We start from the raw sequence: 15,539 nt of genomic DNA, 5'->3' as shown, positions 1-15,539 counted from the left end.
TTGCACAGACAGACGTTTTGGCTATCCCTTCCCTTCCGTCACGCACATCAATCCCCGAGATCCCCCTCTCAAATAGCGGGGACCAAGCAAACGTCTGCAAAGACTACCGCAAGCAATGCCTACGTATCCTATCCGTCGCCGGCCGCGCGAGTGTAAAACTTGCCTGCCCTGCCGTGCCAGCAAGGTCCGCTGCGATCGCAATGTTCCATGCGGCAATTGCGTCAAGCGCAACTTCACCTGCTCCTACGGTCGTCCTCCACCCACCGCTCCCAGACCGGCCTCCTTCATCCCTGACCAGTATGGCTCGTCCGCTACGACTCCCGCCACTAGTACGCCTCAATACATGCCTTCCGCGGCTTATCAGCCGGCCGCCCATCGCGACCCTCCCTACGGTGCCGGTCCAGAGTCGGCAAGCTCTGCCAACCAGGATGGTCTATCGGAGATGGTGACGCTGTCGCAAGAGGAATGGGACGAGATTAACTCCAAGATGCAGACCATGGAACAGATTCTGACCAGTCTGGGCTCCCTGTTCCAGGCGCACGGCGCGCGGAAGGCCATCCCCTCCCGATCGGAACTTTCGCAGGAGCAGGAGGAGGAAGACCACTCGCCTGCCTCCGAGGGCATCTATGGGTCAACTACGCTGAGAACAAACTCGGTTCACATCGGATCGAGATCTGCTCTGGTGGACATTCTGGACAAATCGAAGGTTTCGGAGGACACCGCGCAGGCGCTACCCAAAGATGACCTTCTTACCGAGCTGGCGATGGGGAACGAGTCGGCCGCCTACCCCTTCGTTGATCTTTGGTCGTCCGATCCATATACGTTCAATATTTCTGGCGTGTGCAGTGTGCTACCCGACGATGAGCAGTGTCGAAAATTTCTAGCCTTTTATCGAAATATTGGTGCGGTGCTGTATCCCGTATTGCCCGATCTCGACAAGTTTGAACGGGACATGGACAAGCTGTTGCAGGGCCGACAGGCCGCGGGTGGCGTATATAGTCCAGATGCTAATGGCCTAGTGAAGCCGTTTGGCATGAGTGTCTCTTTTCTCAGCCTTCTATTCGCCATTTTAGCGTCTGGCTCTCAACTATCTGATCTGCCGGGGAAAGAACGAGAGTTGACCTCGTGGGTATACGGTTGGTCGACACCTCCCCCATACTAGCCCCTATTCACTCCAGACTTACCAGCCTTAGTGTCCTGTTCTTACCATTGTTTGCGCATGTTGAACTATGTGTCTCAGCCATCCCTGGAGGTGATCCAGATCCTCTTGATCATCGGCAGTGTCTTGTCGTACAATATGAATGCAGGCGCATCTTACACATTGCTGGGTGAGTACCATTCGGACGCACCAAGGCAGCAGCTCAAAGCTAACTGTTCGAACGAAAGGAATGACGGAGCGTATGTGTATGGTGCTGGGCCTTCATGTCGAGACCTCGGGGTTTCCACGAGCCACGCAAGCGGCGCGGAGAAGAGTATGGTAAGGGGCATTCCCGAGATTTCTGAAAGTGACGGCGGTATTTTCGGAGGCTAATGCGCAATGCAACCAGGTGGGCGATGGCCTTTCAGAACAGTCATTTTTCCTTGGCGTATGACCGACCGTCCATTACCATGATCAATCAGCCGGAGATCCCGTACGATCCGAAATCGATGCCTGGCCACCGAGGGTATTTCGAAACACTTTGCCGTCTGATTCAGGTGGTCCTCGATATGCTGCGAGGGCTGATGTTCACCCATCATACCCACCTGCGGTACCACGAAATCCGGGAGTATAAGCAACGCATTGAACGAATCATTGCCGAGGCTGCACCGCATCTGAAATCTCGCGAACGCTGTGCCACGCTAGGGGAGCATATCGAAAGAACCGAACTGCGGCTGCATTCCTCGTATTTTATATCTCTCATGTGCCGAGTTTCGTTGGATCCGGATACTCCGATGGATGAACAGCGGCGCGAAGTTGTTCGGGAGGATTGCTTGACGAATTTGATAAACACGATCGAGGCCTTCATCGAGCTGCATTCCATCAATTCCCATGCTTCGCGAACCTGGATCAGCCTGCAACGAACAATCGCGTCAGCTTTTCTTTTGGTAGCGAATAACAATGATCAGTTGCATCCACAGACGTGGGACTTGATCCAGAAATTGGAAGCGGTGCTGTCAGACCATGTTCATGGCGATGAGAGCAGCGACCACAACAGCAAGACGGACTCTGCAAAGCATCTTGCATCTTCCCTTCACGCTCTCCGGGAGGTCAGTGCCGCCTTCCGTGCGCGCAAACTGCGTCACCGAGTGGTGCCGAAGGTGGTACCTAACATGCAGAACACTTCCCCTGCCACCTCGTTTGCGTCGCCATCCTCCACCCTGGGATCGGGGATGCCGACGTACTCCTCTGGCCAGAGCGTTTCGCCCGACGGGCATATTGACAACATTCTTAACCAGGTTTCGGATGTAATGCTATTTCCCAGCATGAGTTCGGGAAATGCTTGACCCATTAACCGGGCCGCAGTCAGCCAAAAAAAAAACATGATAGTTAGTGAATTTGTGCGACGGCCCCAACGGACGCGGGCGCACGGGCTCACCCACCCCGTTCCCCTATTAACCCGCCGTTGGGCGCATGAAGAGCCCCGTAGAGAGTACACCTACACAAGTGAGGCGGCCGAGAGAAGTCGGACCAACAGACTCCTCTGTTGAACAACCGCGTCAGTCATGCCGCATATATTACAGTGTGCCCTTGGGTGAGCCACGATGGCCATATAATGCCACCGTCGTCAAGCTTCCCCCCCTATCTTCCCCCTTGAAAACAGAACTAGCGGTGTGAAGAGGTTGAAGACTCGAGCAGGATGCACCGATTCTTCAGACCCAGCAAGAACGAGGTGCGCGGGGAGGGGGGAGTTGTTCATCCCACCCCCAGGGTGGTGAGGGGAGGCTACCGATGGGTTGAGGGAGAGGCGAGGCCAGGCCAGGCAGCGGGCGGGTATTTGTAGCGGAGAGGATGGGCGGACCGGGCGTGAGAAGCGCCCACCCCCTCCCCTTCGCGGCAGGCGTGGATAGCGATGAATGAAGATGGGCTGCTGCGTCTTAGGTTTGGTTGACGACGAACTTGACTCGCGGATCAGGCAGCTTCCATGCCCGGCCGAAGAATGACCGCTTCGGCCGAAGACAACGATCGCCCGAACATTCCTCCCGGAATTGGCAGTTCGTCGGTTTGGGTTGGAAGACCATTTCAGTTCGGTTCCGAATGTTCTGTAATAATAACAATAATTAAACAATACCTATTTTTTCTTTTAGAGTTTGATTAGATGATCTTGTCGTTCTCGACTTCTTCTCCCCCCATTTCCCACCCCCCACCCCTTCAGAAATATTGGTCGTGATCCTTTTTCCTTCCTGGTGTTGTCTTCCCTCTTCCTGCCGGGCGCCGTAACAGTTGGGAGTAGCTTCGCGGTCATTTCCTTTTGCACGTTGGGGGGCGGGGGGGGCCATCTAATGCGTGCTAAGGCAGGTTAACGCCATCTTCACCAGACATGCGAGTAGATGGCGATGAATCTAGCAGCAAGTGGGCAGTGACTTTCAGAGTGAGAAAGACCAAAGCCAGAATGGGAACACAAAGAAAACTAGGGAGATGAGGCTACGAACCAAACGCCAGGCTGTCTTTGACTTGACTTGAATCCACCTCTCGTTTCAAGTGAGTTACTGCCCTGTTGTTCGGCCGGATAGCACCGATCCATGAGCCGAACGGGGAGACCCGGAAAATCCGAAATGAGAAAGGGGGCCCAGTAGAGAAAGAGAAAAAAAAAAAAAAAAAAAAAAGAGGGACGGTGGCGAACTACTATTACCCCAAAGTACTAGCATCTAATCCACGCACACCAATGTTATGTGTCACGACTCACGACTATCTAACTAGAGAATGCTGCAGACCATCGCTCGTGACAGGGCTGCGGGGTTGACCGTTGAGCCTAAGGATGGATGGATGGATTGATTGATTCATTCCTTGGTCGGTCGAACCACTTCTTTTGTGCCTCGGAGCCGAAGAAGGGGAAATTGAACATCTCTTCTGTTCCAGGCCTTTAGCCCTGACTCGTCCTCTCTACTCTTTCACTCTCGTTCTCTGCCTCTTCCAGCAAACACTCCGCGGACCCCGATCGTCGGATTCCAGCGTGCTCTCTCTCTCTGCCTTGCATTCTATTAATGCAAGTACCGTGACACACTAGGGCGAACGCATGAAAGACTATATCATATCCGGAATGACGATCGTCGGTGGATGCTAGCCCTTGGGACTCTCTCTAGTTTGTACTCCCTGCCTTGGTTTGGTTGTGCCGGCGGCGTTTGTCTTTGTCCTATTCCATATCCAACACTACTTACTTACTCCCGGCAGTTGTCGCACTTGAGGGAGGAGGGGTGTCGCGTCAGTCCACCACCACCACCACCACCACTACCCAGCCAGCCAGCCAGCCCGTCAGACACACGAAAGTGATCATACAATCTAGGGCAGGGATTCGAATCCAGAGCGGTTAGAGCCCATGTCTTGCCGAGTCGGACGTTTAGGGATGAACGTGCACGGATAGCAGATTGGTAACGGCCATCCTAATCCCCTGAGCGGTATAACGCGCGCTGCGGTTGCAGCCAGGATCTGAATGGCTGGCTGGCTGGCTCGCTAGCTGGCGTGGGGTTGGGCGCAGTAATAGTCTAGGAGACACAGTAACTGGGTATGTTCGACCCTGGGAGAGGCATACCGTATGATCATCTTCCTTTGAAGGATCCGGCCGAAACGATTGTCCCAGTTCAATCCGGCACGTGGTTACGGACCCTCCACGGATATACCCTTCGGGGAAGGACGTGATGCTTAATTGGTCTGTTCCTGTATCCTCATGCCCTTGACCCCCCTGTCTATTGTCTCTTGTCCATCGGATATACGGTTGAAGTTGAACCCTGGGTTCAACTGCATGACCGTTGTGACGTATGCGCCAAGGAGACCGGACGTGCGGAAAAGACCTCATCCTGTCAAGGCAGACACGTTCTTAGTCCTCCTTATCGCGGTGATATTGTTCGCGGGGATGATGACAGGAAGTAGGACGGTGGGACTGGGGCCGGACTTGCCTGGTCGACGTTATGCAGTACGTAGTAGCGTATACCTTTGTGTATTCTTTCTGTGCGGATGTGAGGACGGAGCTAGTAGCAGATGATGACTCGTAGTAATGTAGATCACGAGCGTAGAGGAAACTGAAGTACGAGATCAAATCCAACTTCTCATCCTGTCGTCCGAGTTAGATGGAACCTCAGGCGCTCCGAGGGATCTCGTGACGAGGCGCACGGATTGAACTTTCCTCTTTGACTCTGGCTCCCTCTGGATGTCTATCAATGCCACCTGGCTGAGCTTGTCTGCTTCTCACTTCTTGATTGTAAGCTTATTATCTGTTTGTCTTTTCATCACGGACCGTGAATCAGCTATCATAATCGATTCGTTGAGGATGAGATTGATTGCAATCAGTTGGACATGCCAAATGGTTCAATGGCATCTCAGTCAGTCAACGGTTCACCATACAGGAAGCAACAGGAAAGACCATACATGGTTGTAATCATCCAATCAGTGCACGATAATGGCATGGATGCCTCAGCGGTACCTATCAGCTGGACGAAATGCTCAGACATACCTTCATTCACACCTCACAATTGCATCCGCTAGACACTACCTGCATCTATCCAGCACTTAATACACACTAAGAGTGAACCAAAGGACTTACCTCACACACTAACCCATCCAAACCAGCAGTGCCCGGCAAACATGAACCCTGGTAAGCCTCGCTTCATCTCTTTTCACCCCCTAAGAACCAGATAGTAATAGAACCCCCATTCCACGGCTTGACCCTCCTCACTAAACACAAGCTAACAAACTCTCCAAGACACTAGACTATCTACATCCCGTCAGAAAAACCTACTCTAGATGCCGATCTAGCAAGTTCTCCTTTGTGGATACCCCTCGGCCAAGGCCCGGAAAAGACCGGAAATTGGTTCCTTCGAGCGACATTATCCATCTCGCAAACCGGTGCTGGTTCGATCGCAGCCGGGTGTGTTTTATGGTAACTAGATCGATCCCTTTTTTGAGCCAGGGGCTAGAACCGTGGTTCGGAAATATCTTCCAAGGGGAAATGACAGGCCCGACCTTGTGGAATTGTGGAAAGCTAGTTTGAAGGCCACACGCGCGATCCGTGGGTACGATGAGACACATCTTCCGTCCTTCGGTATGGATGTACGCGCTTTCGGCCGCAGGTTACTTCTTTAATGCCGTTTCTCTTTACGTGCAGCACTGTTGTCATCACTGGATTGACACGCAGAATACCGCAAGGGATATGATGGGCACGGACAATGGGGGTTGTTTTTTCTCCCAGCGGGTTAGCTTCATTAACACTGAAGAATTTTTACGCTCGGAGGGGTTTGTTTGGCTTGCGAACATGCATGGCCTCGCTTAATTGGGAGGCTGACTTGATCCGTTAAGCCTGCTTCACTGATGGTTGCAGTTGATGGTTAACTAGCCGAAATTTCTTAGCTTCGCGTGGCACTAGGAATGCTCTCGCCGGGCTAAAGCTCAAGAAATAGCCACAGAAGTTCGTCCTTATTTCTGGCGGCCTTTTGGAATCGGGAACAAGCATATCTTCTGCCATTGCTGTCTACCCATATACTTGCTGATGACATCTGTTCTCGTGCATTTAGTCACCGGTCCCCACATCCTTTCGGAGGAGCGGTGTGAGCACCACGAATCATTGCACACTAGGGGCTGCATGTTGACCAGTGACCAACAAGCATATTCACAGAGATTTGCTAATCTCAGAGATCAAGGATAGTCTAAGCTACTTAGAAACAGGTCCTACGTATTCGAGCCCTCTTCGCGTGCCGAAATGCAACTTATAAGCAGCAACCCGGACCTCTCTGGACTTAACTTACAAGAATTCGATCCTCGACGAGCTTATACCGTTGGCACCAAATACAGGTTCGGAAAAGTGATTTATACATTGGTGAGGTTGGGTGTGAAGGATTGCCTAGGCGATGGCAACGATTTTCTCAGACAGACCTGAGCACTCAGAGACTGTGGCTTGACTAGTGATGCTGAATTAAATATTCTCACTGAGCTCTGCTAAGCTTCGGGGTTGCAAACGATCAATTCTCACACAGTCTAGCCCGTAGACATTGGAAACGGACCCTTGGAGCCAGCCCCGGGATGAGGCATGAAAATTCTACTCAACTACCGTGATGTGTGCGAAAGTGACAGGCCCATAGGTGAAGTGCTTGAAATTGTGCGAGCTCTTTTGTGAGGGCAGAAAAGCCCATTGCTCCTCCTAGTGTGACAGTTACTGTATGAGATGTTCAGCTGCACACCAGCAAACATTTGCAGTGAGGGGAAGCTGAAAGTTGGCGAAAGCGACTACATACATATCCAAGGCCGACGAGCCCAGGGGATGATTGAGATAGGGCGCTAATGATATGTCAAACTACACATGAAGGGGTTCACTTCCCAATAAGTATGATGTCAGTCACTGCAACAGGCTAAACAATGGTGTGTGATCGACTGGGCTGCAATTTGCATCGGCTATGAACGATACCATGCAGCATGAGATGCACTGGGCCGATAGTCCATACTAGCGTCCCTAGAACGAGTTCATCACCCAGCTGACAGTGACACAAAACTCAAATCAGAAATTTGAATGGCCTATCAGACACTGTGACGGGGTACGGTTTCCACAGTTCAAGCAACATCCCTGCTCGGATGACGCTGCTAATAGGTGGGTAAATCTACACTCCCTGCTGTTCGCATGATGTACAATTCGTCTTCGATGCACAAACCCCAATGTGGGCGGCAAGCCACATGAATGTCCACCCCCATAGATGAAGTGTGAAGTCTACACTGCATTGCCTGCCCTCTATCAATAGCCAGTTGCATACAGTTTGCTATCATTCAAAAGTACCAGACAGCCCCTCATAGGCAGCCTACTCTCGACTCGTCGTTCTACCTAGAACCTCGAAACAAGAGAGCCTTTAAGACCATGACCCTCACTACAGACTACCATTCAGGCAAAGCCTACGTCGTAACCGGCGGCTGCTCAGGCATCGGCCTCGCTATCCTCCACTACCTCCTCGCACGATCCGCCATCGTCCACATCCTCGACATCTCCTCCACCCCACCACAAGTCCCCTCCCACCTCCCTCAGAAAAACCTGCATTTCTACCCTAATACGGACGTCACCTCCGGCTCTATCGTCCGAAATGTTTTCACACAAATCCGAACCATCACCACGACAATCCACGGCCTGATCAATAACGCCGGAATTGCCTACCAGCCTGTCGTTACAGGATTAGAATCGGATGAGCTCTTCGACCGAGTCATGGACGTCAATGTCCGCGGCGTATGGAATGTTGGCAATGCATACCTCTCGCACATCCTCTCGAGAGAGGCCGATGAGCAGCCTAACCCGGCGGCAGCCATAGAAGGAAGGGGTGTGATTGTGAATCTATGCTCCATCGCATCCTTCCACGGAAATCTGGGGTATGTGTCGTACACGGTGAGCAAGCATGCCGTGCTGGGCATGACGAGAGCATGGGCGACGAATTTCGCGGCCCAGGGGGTGAGAGTAAACGGCGTGGCGCCGGGGGGTACGGATACGCCCTTATTACAGGGCATCATGGCGAAGACGGATATTCAGGAGCAATACGAGAGTCAGGTGCCGTTGGGCAAGAGATGTGCTAGGCCAGAGGAGATAGCTGATGCGGTTGGGTTCTTGTTGGGGAAGGAGTCGAGCTATATGACGGGGCAGGTGATTACTGTGGATGGGGGGAGATATGTGTGATGATACACTCATCTATTCTAACCAATACTACTATCTCCATAAACCCCCCCGAAACCCGAAACCCATCATAAATCTGATCATCCGCCATCTCCATCCTTCTACCCAACCCTAATCATATTAATCGTCCTCCGACTCTGATTCCCCCATAAGATAATTAGCAAGCACAAACCGCAGCCCAAACCACCAGATCCGTCTGATTACTCCCCTCCCCATCAAAGACCTCGTCAAAGCTAATTACAGGATCATACACATCCTGATTATTGTACCGATGCGCAGACCGCGGCTCGTAATCATGTTGCTTCGTGATCCGGATGGCGTATTCGGACCGGTGCGCTGCGTGTGGATGAGAGTAGTTGAGAATTGGTGATTGTTAAGTGTCCGGAGAAGGTGGGGGTGAGGTGCATCATTTGGTATTAGACCAAGATAGGAGGTATAGCTTGGATGATCTGGAGGGAGGGAGGGGTACAATTACTTACCTGATTGTGTAGTCGTATTTGCCGTGGTGGATATGTATGATGAGATTATATGTCACTAAGGGATAAAATAGTTGATAATATATATATTTAAAGAGACAGAAACTGTTGATGTAAGTACTATATGAATTTTATTTCAGATATATATAAGGTAGTAGTGTTAAGAGTATTGTAGGCTTTGACAAGTTTGGATATATATTATTAAGGGTCATCTCTTGCGAGAATACAGGTTCCCCAGGAAATATCTCCCGCCGATCAAATAGAGATGTTCCAAAATGGAATTTATTGCGGCACAGATGATTGTAGAGCTTCAAGGATTTCTCCCCTGTTGTTAAACGTGGATAAGGCTGAGACTTCTGCACGGAACCAAAAAGCTTCTAATGCACCGAAGACATCAACAGCACGGTTATACTTTGACGGTTCCAATCGGAAGAGAAGCAGAAGGCGGATGATACCGAGAATTTTGAGGATAAGCTTACGGCAAAGGCGTCGTTGACCATTCTGGTCATGAGTATCTAGCTACATGGTGGCAAGCGTATTCCTTGTCGAAAGCTTTCGGACATACCGAGATCCTTTTGTTGAGGTTGTAAGAAGTGATCGGCTGATGAAGGATCGCTGCAAGAGGAGCGGGGTAGGTTGGGTTTGGTTGGAGGCCTTAAAGTGTGTTCTGGATTCCTCCGTGTCAGAAGAATTGTCAACACAATTGACTTTGAGGTCCCGCAAACGGCCTAATCCTCGCAGTGAGAATTACAAAGCAAGCTATTATGACGGCAAAGATGGTCGAATTGTTGAGAATGACAAGATCGCGGCCATTGAACCTCACATCGCGTGACTGTCTGCCCTTTCTTTTCTTTTTATTCTTTTCCCTTTGTGACTAGTCGTAGACCCCGTGCAGTTCTATATTAGCTACAGGCTACGGGGAGTCCGATCTTCCACGCTTGAATGTAGTACTGGGGATGTCATCCTCGTGTTACATCCTAAGGCCGGCAACCAGGATGTGTCCATAAGGCCGGCCACTGCAAAGGCGATGACTGGTTATTGGTGTAGCCACATATGTCAACATCGGTGGCTAAGGACGGTGAGCACTACAGAGGTCAGACAGAATAAGCAGAACATTGGGATATAAAACCCCAGTAAACTTCAGTGAGCTGCGAAAAGATAGGAAGCCAATCGTCATCGAAATTGTACCCCTGGCAGCATCAAGATGCCCCATGAATACTGCCTCGATGCCCTCGTTGTAGGGACTGGTTTCTCTGGCATTTATACCCTGTACACCCTCATCAAGGAAGGCTTGGCCGTCCAGGCTATCGAGAAGGCAAGTGACGTGGGTGGCACATGGTATGTAAATTCTCAGCGACAGCTGGAGTCATGTTTATCGCTATGCGTTCGACGAAGAACTGCTTCAGTCCCACCCGGTTGTGAGAAGATATTCTACCCAGCCGGAGATCCTGAAGTATCTGAAGCATGTTGTCGAGAAGCATAATCTACGAAATCGCATCCATTTCAATAGGGAGATGGTCGCAGCCAGATGGGATGATACTGCGAAGGAGTGGCGAATACAATGCCAGACTGGCGATATATATCGCGCGAGGTACCTCCTCACGGCTCTTGGGGTCCTGGTCAAGCCCAAGATGCCCCATATCTCCGGTCTAGAAGACTTTAAGGGTCAGGTAGTGCATACATCTGCGTGGGACCCAAGCATACAAGTGGAAAACAAACGTGTTGGTGTCATAGGCGTTGGCTCAAGTGGGGTACAGGTAGTCACTGCTATTGCTAGCAAGGTGAAATCACTTCATGTGTTCATCCGTACCCCACAATATACTATCCCGGCAAACGATAAGCAGTTGACTTCCGAAGAACAAAAATCCATCGATGAGAAGTTCCCACAGTTCTGGTCAGACCTTTTGTCTTCCCGCCTGGGAATGGGCTTTCCGGAGCACGATAGACCATTCATGTCCGTGTCGCCGGAAGAGCGCGAGAAGATCTTAGAGCATCTCTGGAGGGACGGAAACGGTCTCCAGATGATGTTTGCAGGATTTTCAGATCTTGCCACTGACGCAGCGGCCAATGAAGAAGTATGCCGATTCCTTCGCAGGAAAATTGCAGAGATCGTGAAGGATCCCGAGAAGCGGGCTGTTTTGACCCCAAAGGAGGCCTGGAATCGACGGCCGTTGTCAGACGCTGGATACTATGACCAGTTCAATCGGGAAAACGTGTATGCGATCGATATAAGGAAACACCCTATCACCAAGGCCACGGCAAAAGGTATATGTACCGCAGACGGGAAAATCCACGAGCTAGACGTGATAATATTCGCAACTGGCTTTGACGCTATGGACAGAAGCTATGCTCAAATCGACATTCAAGGGCGCAAGAAGGGCGAAACACTGTACGATCGCTGGAAGCGTACGGGTCCGGACTGCTATCTAGGCTGCTCAGTTGCAGGATTCCCAAACCTGTTGACGGTGCTTGGTCCGAGGGTGGCTTTCGGAAACGTGCCTCCGTTGCTGGAGATACAAGTGAGCTTCCTGAGGGACGCGATCCGACAGGCTCAGGACATCACCAGACACACAGGGCAGCAATGTGAGATCGAAGCCACGGAACAAGCTCAGCGCGAATGGACTGAGGTGTGCGAGCGGATAGCAAAGGTGCTTCTTTACGACAAACACTCCACTTGGATGTTCAGGGAGAACGTATCAGGAGAAGCAACATCGAGTCTATTCTACTTTGGGGGTTTGCAAGCCTTCCGAGCCAAGCTGGAAGATACAAAAGCCCACGGGTTTGCTGGGTTCAAGAGCCCATTAGGCCCCGCTGCAGAAATTCGCGCACAGCTCTAGATTGAATGCTTCGTTTGGTGTCGATGTACCGACTGTTGGTTTGTATTGTATTACACAACCAAGTCTGCGCTTAATCAATCTTCGTGTGCCATTAGTAGGCCTATGACAGAATTCTCTGGTGAGAGGTTTAAGTACGTCCAAATAATGACCTCAGGCATCACTTTCGCTCGATTAGGAAGGACCCCCTGTCAGCCTCGTCGCGTCCCACACTTTGGACTGGCGCGTCGCCATTGGCCAAGAGAGCAGAGTGGATTTTCGCGATTCTTCCAACATCTCAGAGATTCAAGAGGTTTTATTGGTTAGGGGAAACTGCAAAGGACTGTTAATTGCGTCGGTGGAGACAATGACCATGTGCCTGGGATGACGTTGTCCTTACTTGCGGTGTATGATACGAAATAAGGCTGTATGACGTTAGATAGGTAAGTCTAATTGGTGTTGCCGTTGATCTCATTGTGATCTGGGCTTCCTTGTCGGATTATCAAAGCACTGCGATAACTGTAATGGCTCTTACTCTGCATGGTAGCGAGGGAGAAAGCGAATAATACAATAATTAGAACTGCATACATAGAAAAGTATGTAAGTATAGGAGCTTAGATTCGCACAGTAACAGCTCTGAAATTGACATTCTTCTTTTGACATTGTACTTATCGGCCATTCCTTTTGTCTTAAGTATGTCCGAATCATCAAGAAGGGCTTGATATGGGATCCATCCCCGCCACAAATTATCTGTGTCAAGTGCTATCGCTACTAAGAAGGACAGAGAGACCTCACTACCTTCTGCCTGAGATGATATCAACTGAGAATCATAATAAAACGTCAGCCGTTGAACTTCAATACTCGCTCTCTTCTCTTGTATCTTTCTAACCAATAATTACGAGGATACTGATAAATGGAATTAGATGGAACTTGAGACCTATCAATAATGAAAGAAGTAAGGCCGTGGTCTAGAAACAAGAGAATTAAGCTATTGAGCGTTACTGGCCACCAAGTAAGTCCAAGCACGCACTGGACCACCCACGCCATAACTTCAAGTTCCTCTTCACCCCCTCCAAGCCATTTCCCACTTTCCTTACATCAAGCAAAAGGCCGTGACAGAGTTCAGGCTGTGCCTGCCATGGCTGTTCTGTTCGCCGGTTTAATCATGCAGAAACTCTCCGTTGTCACGGCTGAGAGCATCCTCCAGAAGCTCACATGGCCAAGAAATGTGCCGACAGCTTAAAGCTTTACCCCAGATTATTCCGCAGCCGAATATCCATTCTGGCTGAATACCGGCTATTTGATGCTACCCTGCAGATAGTTACAACCTGAAGAATCACCAGTGGCCCAGCCCTGCAGTGGCTCTAACGGGATCTGTTACGGAATTCGGCCCGCACGACGATCTCTAACCGTTTCGAACTGGAGTTTCCACTCCGTGTTGTCTATCCCAGACTCCTCATGTCGGAGCTGTCACGGCTGTCACAGTCGCCCTGCTTAATCTCCGCGATGAAATCAGCCTACACTGGTCTTTCCTGAGCCTCGACTACGCAAAATACCCACTGAAACCGATACTTCCCACAACTATAGAAACATACAATAACTCCATGATTTTTAAATTTATCCGCTCCCTGCAAAGCTATAAATCGTTGCCAGACCCCTCTGGCGCCTTTGCTACAAACCCAAGCCACATCTTCGCAACCTGACCTCCCTGCCTAGCACGGCAGAAGTAACTCACCATGCTATCAACCCACCTCCTCTTCCTCGCCACCACCCTCCTCACATCCCTCTTCCACCCCATCGCCGCCCATGTCGCCAAGCGCAGTGGCAGCCTCCAACAAATCACCGATTTCGGTGATAACCCCACAGGTGTAGGCATGTACATCTACGTGCCTAACAACCTGGCCTCGAATCCAGGTATCGTGGTTGCAATCCACTACTGTACGTCCCCTTACTTCTCTACATTATCTACCACACACCGTGCAGACAACAATACTAAGTAAAGGATATAGGCACCGGCACTGGCCCCGGCTACTACAGCAACTCCCCCTACGCCACCCTCTCCGAGCAATACGGTTTCATCGTGATCTACCCGTCCAGCCCGTACTCCGGAGGCTGCTGGGACGTGAGTTCGCAGGCAACGCTGACACATAACGGAGGTGGAAACAGTAACTCGATTGCCAACATGGTCACCTGGACGATTAGCGAGTACGGGGCGAATAGCAAGAAAGTGTATGTGACGGGATCGAGCTCGGGGGCTATGATGACGGTATTTCCCCATTCCCTCTTCCAATTTGTTCCCTCTATACACATCAACATAGTAGCACAGTGCATACTGACTGGGAAAAGAACGTAATGGCAGCAACCTACCCTGAACTCTTCGCCGCCGGCACCGTCTACTCCGGCGTCTCAGCCGGCTGCTTCTACTCGGACACTAACCAAGTGGACGGATGGAATTCTACCTGCGCACAAGGAGACGTTATCACCACCCCGGAACACTGGGCTAGTATTGCCGAGGCAATGTATCCAGGGTACTCGGGAAGCCGGCCAAAGATGCAGATCTACCACGGCAGTGTGGATACGACGCTGTATCCGCAGAATTATTACGAGACGTGCAAGCAATGGGCTGGAGTGTTTGGGTACGATTACAGTGCACCGGAGTCGACGGAGGCGAATACTCCGCAGACGAATTATGAGACGACGATTTGGGGAGATAATCTGCAGGGAATCTTTGCGACGGGCGTGGGTCATACGGTGCCGATTCATGGGGATAAGGATATGGAGTGGTTTGGGTTTGCTTGATTTGGGGATGAATCGGAAGAGTGGAAGGCTCTCGAGATGAGGAATGATGAAGCATCTGAAGTATGACAAGTCAGTGGTTTTCGCCTCAACAAGCGTTACCTTGAATCTCTAGTGCTACAAATTACACCATGAAGTAAATGCGCGCTCATTATCAATTCCACGATAAATCCACGGATAAGCAACACGAGAGCTGCTGTAGGCAGAACCAGACGTGATCGCTCCTGGGTAAGGAGGATGGAAGCTTGAGAAAGGAAAGCATAACAAGTCAGTAGCCGCGAAGTCAGAAACAGCCTGTTCTTCATCCAGCCCATCACCCCAAAAGGACAGATCCAGCCCATCACCCATATGCTGCTGTATCTTTCTCCACTCGACAGGAACAGACTGCTCGTCCGCTCTGGATTTACCACAAATCTCACGAATCCCGACCACATAAGATACTAAAGCTAACCGTGACACGGGTTTTTGCAATGGATGAGTCAACAGATCAACGTTCCCTATCGGAGGGACTGCCGTACGGAGTAGTATGCACGTAGTAAGAACGGAATCTGAAGGCGGCCCATCACATCATGTATTATCCCGAAAAAAGTAAAAAAAAAAAAAAAAAAAAAAAAAAAAAAAAAAAA

General features: G+C 50.6%; 7 protein-coding genes across 7 annotated transcripts; 6 read left to right on the top strand and 1 right to left on the bottom strand.

The window, feature by feature from the left end:
• Positions 1 to 343: 343 nt before the first annotated feature.
• BDQ94DRAFT_168467 (fungal specific transcription factor domain-containing protein) lies at positions 344 to 2,484 on the top strand (the record flags this gene model as incomplete). The annotated part of the gene is made up of 4 exons (XM_026771073.1): positions 344 to 1,136; positions 1,194 to 1,328; positions 1,387 to 1,477; positions 1,548 to 2,484. 4 exons carry the CDS (start codon positions 344 to 346, stop codon positions 2,482 to 2,484), a joined length of 1,956 nt encoding a protein of 651 aa, XP_026628474.1.
• Positions 2,485 to 3,810: 1,326 nt separating this feature from the next.
• BDQ94DRAFT_139620 (uncharacterized protein) lies at positions 3,811 to 4,517 on the top strand. Its single transcript, XM_026765463.1, has one exon. The coding sequence runs from the start codon at positions 4,256 to 4,258 to the stop codon at positions 4,466 to 4,468; it is 213 nt and encodes a 70-aa protein (XP_026628473.1). The 5' UTR covers positions 3,811 to 4,255; the 3' UTR covers positions 4,469 to 4,517.
• On the bottom strand, positions 4,502 to 5,216 carry BDQ94DRAFT_128234 (uncharacterized protein). Its single transcript, XM_026763904.1, has 2 exons — positions 5,092 to 5,216; positions 4,502 to 4,992 (listed from the first exon to the last, which is right to left on the bottom strand). The coding sequence occupies exon 2, from the start codon at positions 4,989 to 4,991 to the stop codon at positions 4,536 to 4,538; it is 456 nt and encodes a 151-aa protein (XP_026628472.1). The 5' UTR covers position 4,992; positions 5,092 to 5,216; the 3' UTR covers positions 4,502 to 4,535.
• Positions 5,217 to 5,691: 475 nt separating this feature from the next.
• BDQ94DRAFT_128168 (uncharacterized protein) lies at positions 5,692 to 6,351 on the top strand. Its single transcript, XM_026763902.1, has 2 exons — positions 5,692 to 5,786; positions 5,902 to 6,351. The coding sequence occupies exons 1-2, from the start codon at positions 5,777 to 5,779 to the stop codon at positions 6,180 to 6,182; spliced, it is 291 nt and encodes a 96-aa protein (XP_026628471.1). The 5' UTR covers positions 5,692 to 5,776; the 3' UTR covers positions 6,183 to 6,351.
• Positions 6,352 to 7,547: 1,196 nt separating this feature from the next.
• On the top strand, positions 7,548 to 9,035 carry BDQ94DRAFT_128171 (SDR family NAD(P)-dependent oxidoreductase). Its single transcript, XM_026763903.1, has one exon. The coding sequence runs from the start codon at positions 8,031 to 8,033 to the stop codon at positions 8,829 to 8,831; it is 801 nt and encodes a 266-aa protein (XP_026628470.1). The 5' UTR covers positions 7,548 to 8,030; the 3' UTR covers positions 8,832 to 9,035.
• A 1,473-nt stretch (positions 9,036 to 10,508) lies between these two features.
• BDQ94DRAFT_186274 (flavin-containing monooxygenase) lies at positions 10,509 to 12,141 on the top strand (the record flags this gene model as incomplete). The annotated part of the gene is made up of 2 exons (XM_026775113.1): positions 10,509 to 10,646; positions 10,711 to 12,141. The coding sequence occupies 2 exons, from the start codon at positions 10,509 to 10,511 to the stop codon at positions 12,139 to 12,141; spliced, it is 1,569 nt and encodes a 522-aa protein (XP_026628469.1).
• Positions 12,142 to 13,853: 1,712 nt separating this feature from the next.
• On the top strand, positions 13,854 to 14,916 carry axeA (putative acetyl xylan esterase; the record flags this gene model as incomplete). The annotated part of the gene is made up of 3 exons (XM_026775112.1): positions 13,854 to 14,055; positions 14,127 to 14,383; positions 14,464 to 14,916. 3 exons carry the CDS (start codon positions 13,854 to 13,856, stop codon positions 14,914 to 14,916), a joined length of 912 nt encoding a protein of 303 aa, XP_026628468.1.
• Between the last annotated feature and the right edge of the window lie 623 nt (positions 14,917 to 15,539).

Source organism: Aspergillus welwitschiae (genome assembly GCF_003344945.1).
Source record: "Aspergillus welwitschiae strain CBS 139.54b unplaced genomic scaffold BDQ94scaffold_9, whole genome shotgun sequence".
Classification (NCBI taxonomy): domain Eukaryota; kingdom Fungi; phylum Ascomycota; class Eurotiomycetes; order Eurotiales; family Aspergillaceae; genus Aspergillus; species Aspergillus welwitschiae.
This window is presented reverse-complemented; position numbering and strand designations above follow the sequence as displayed.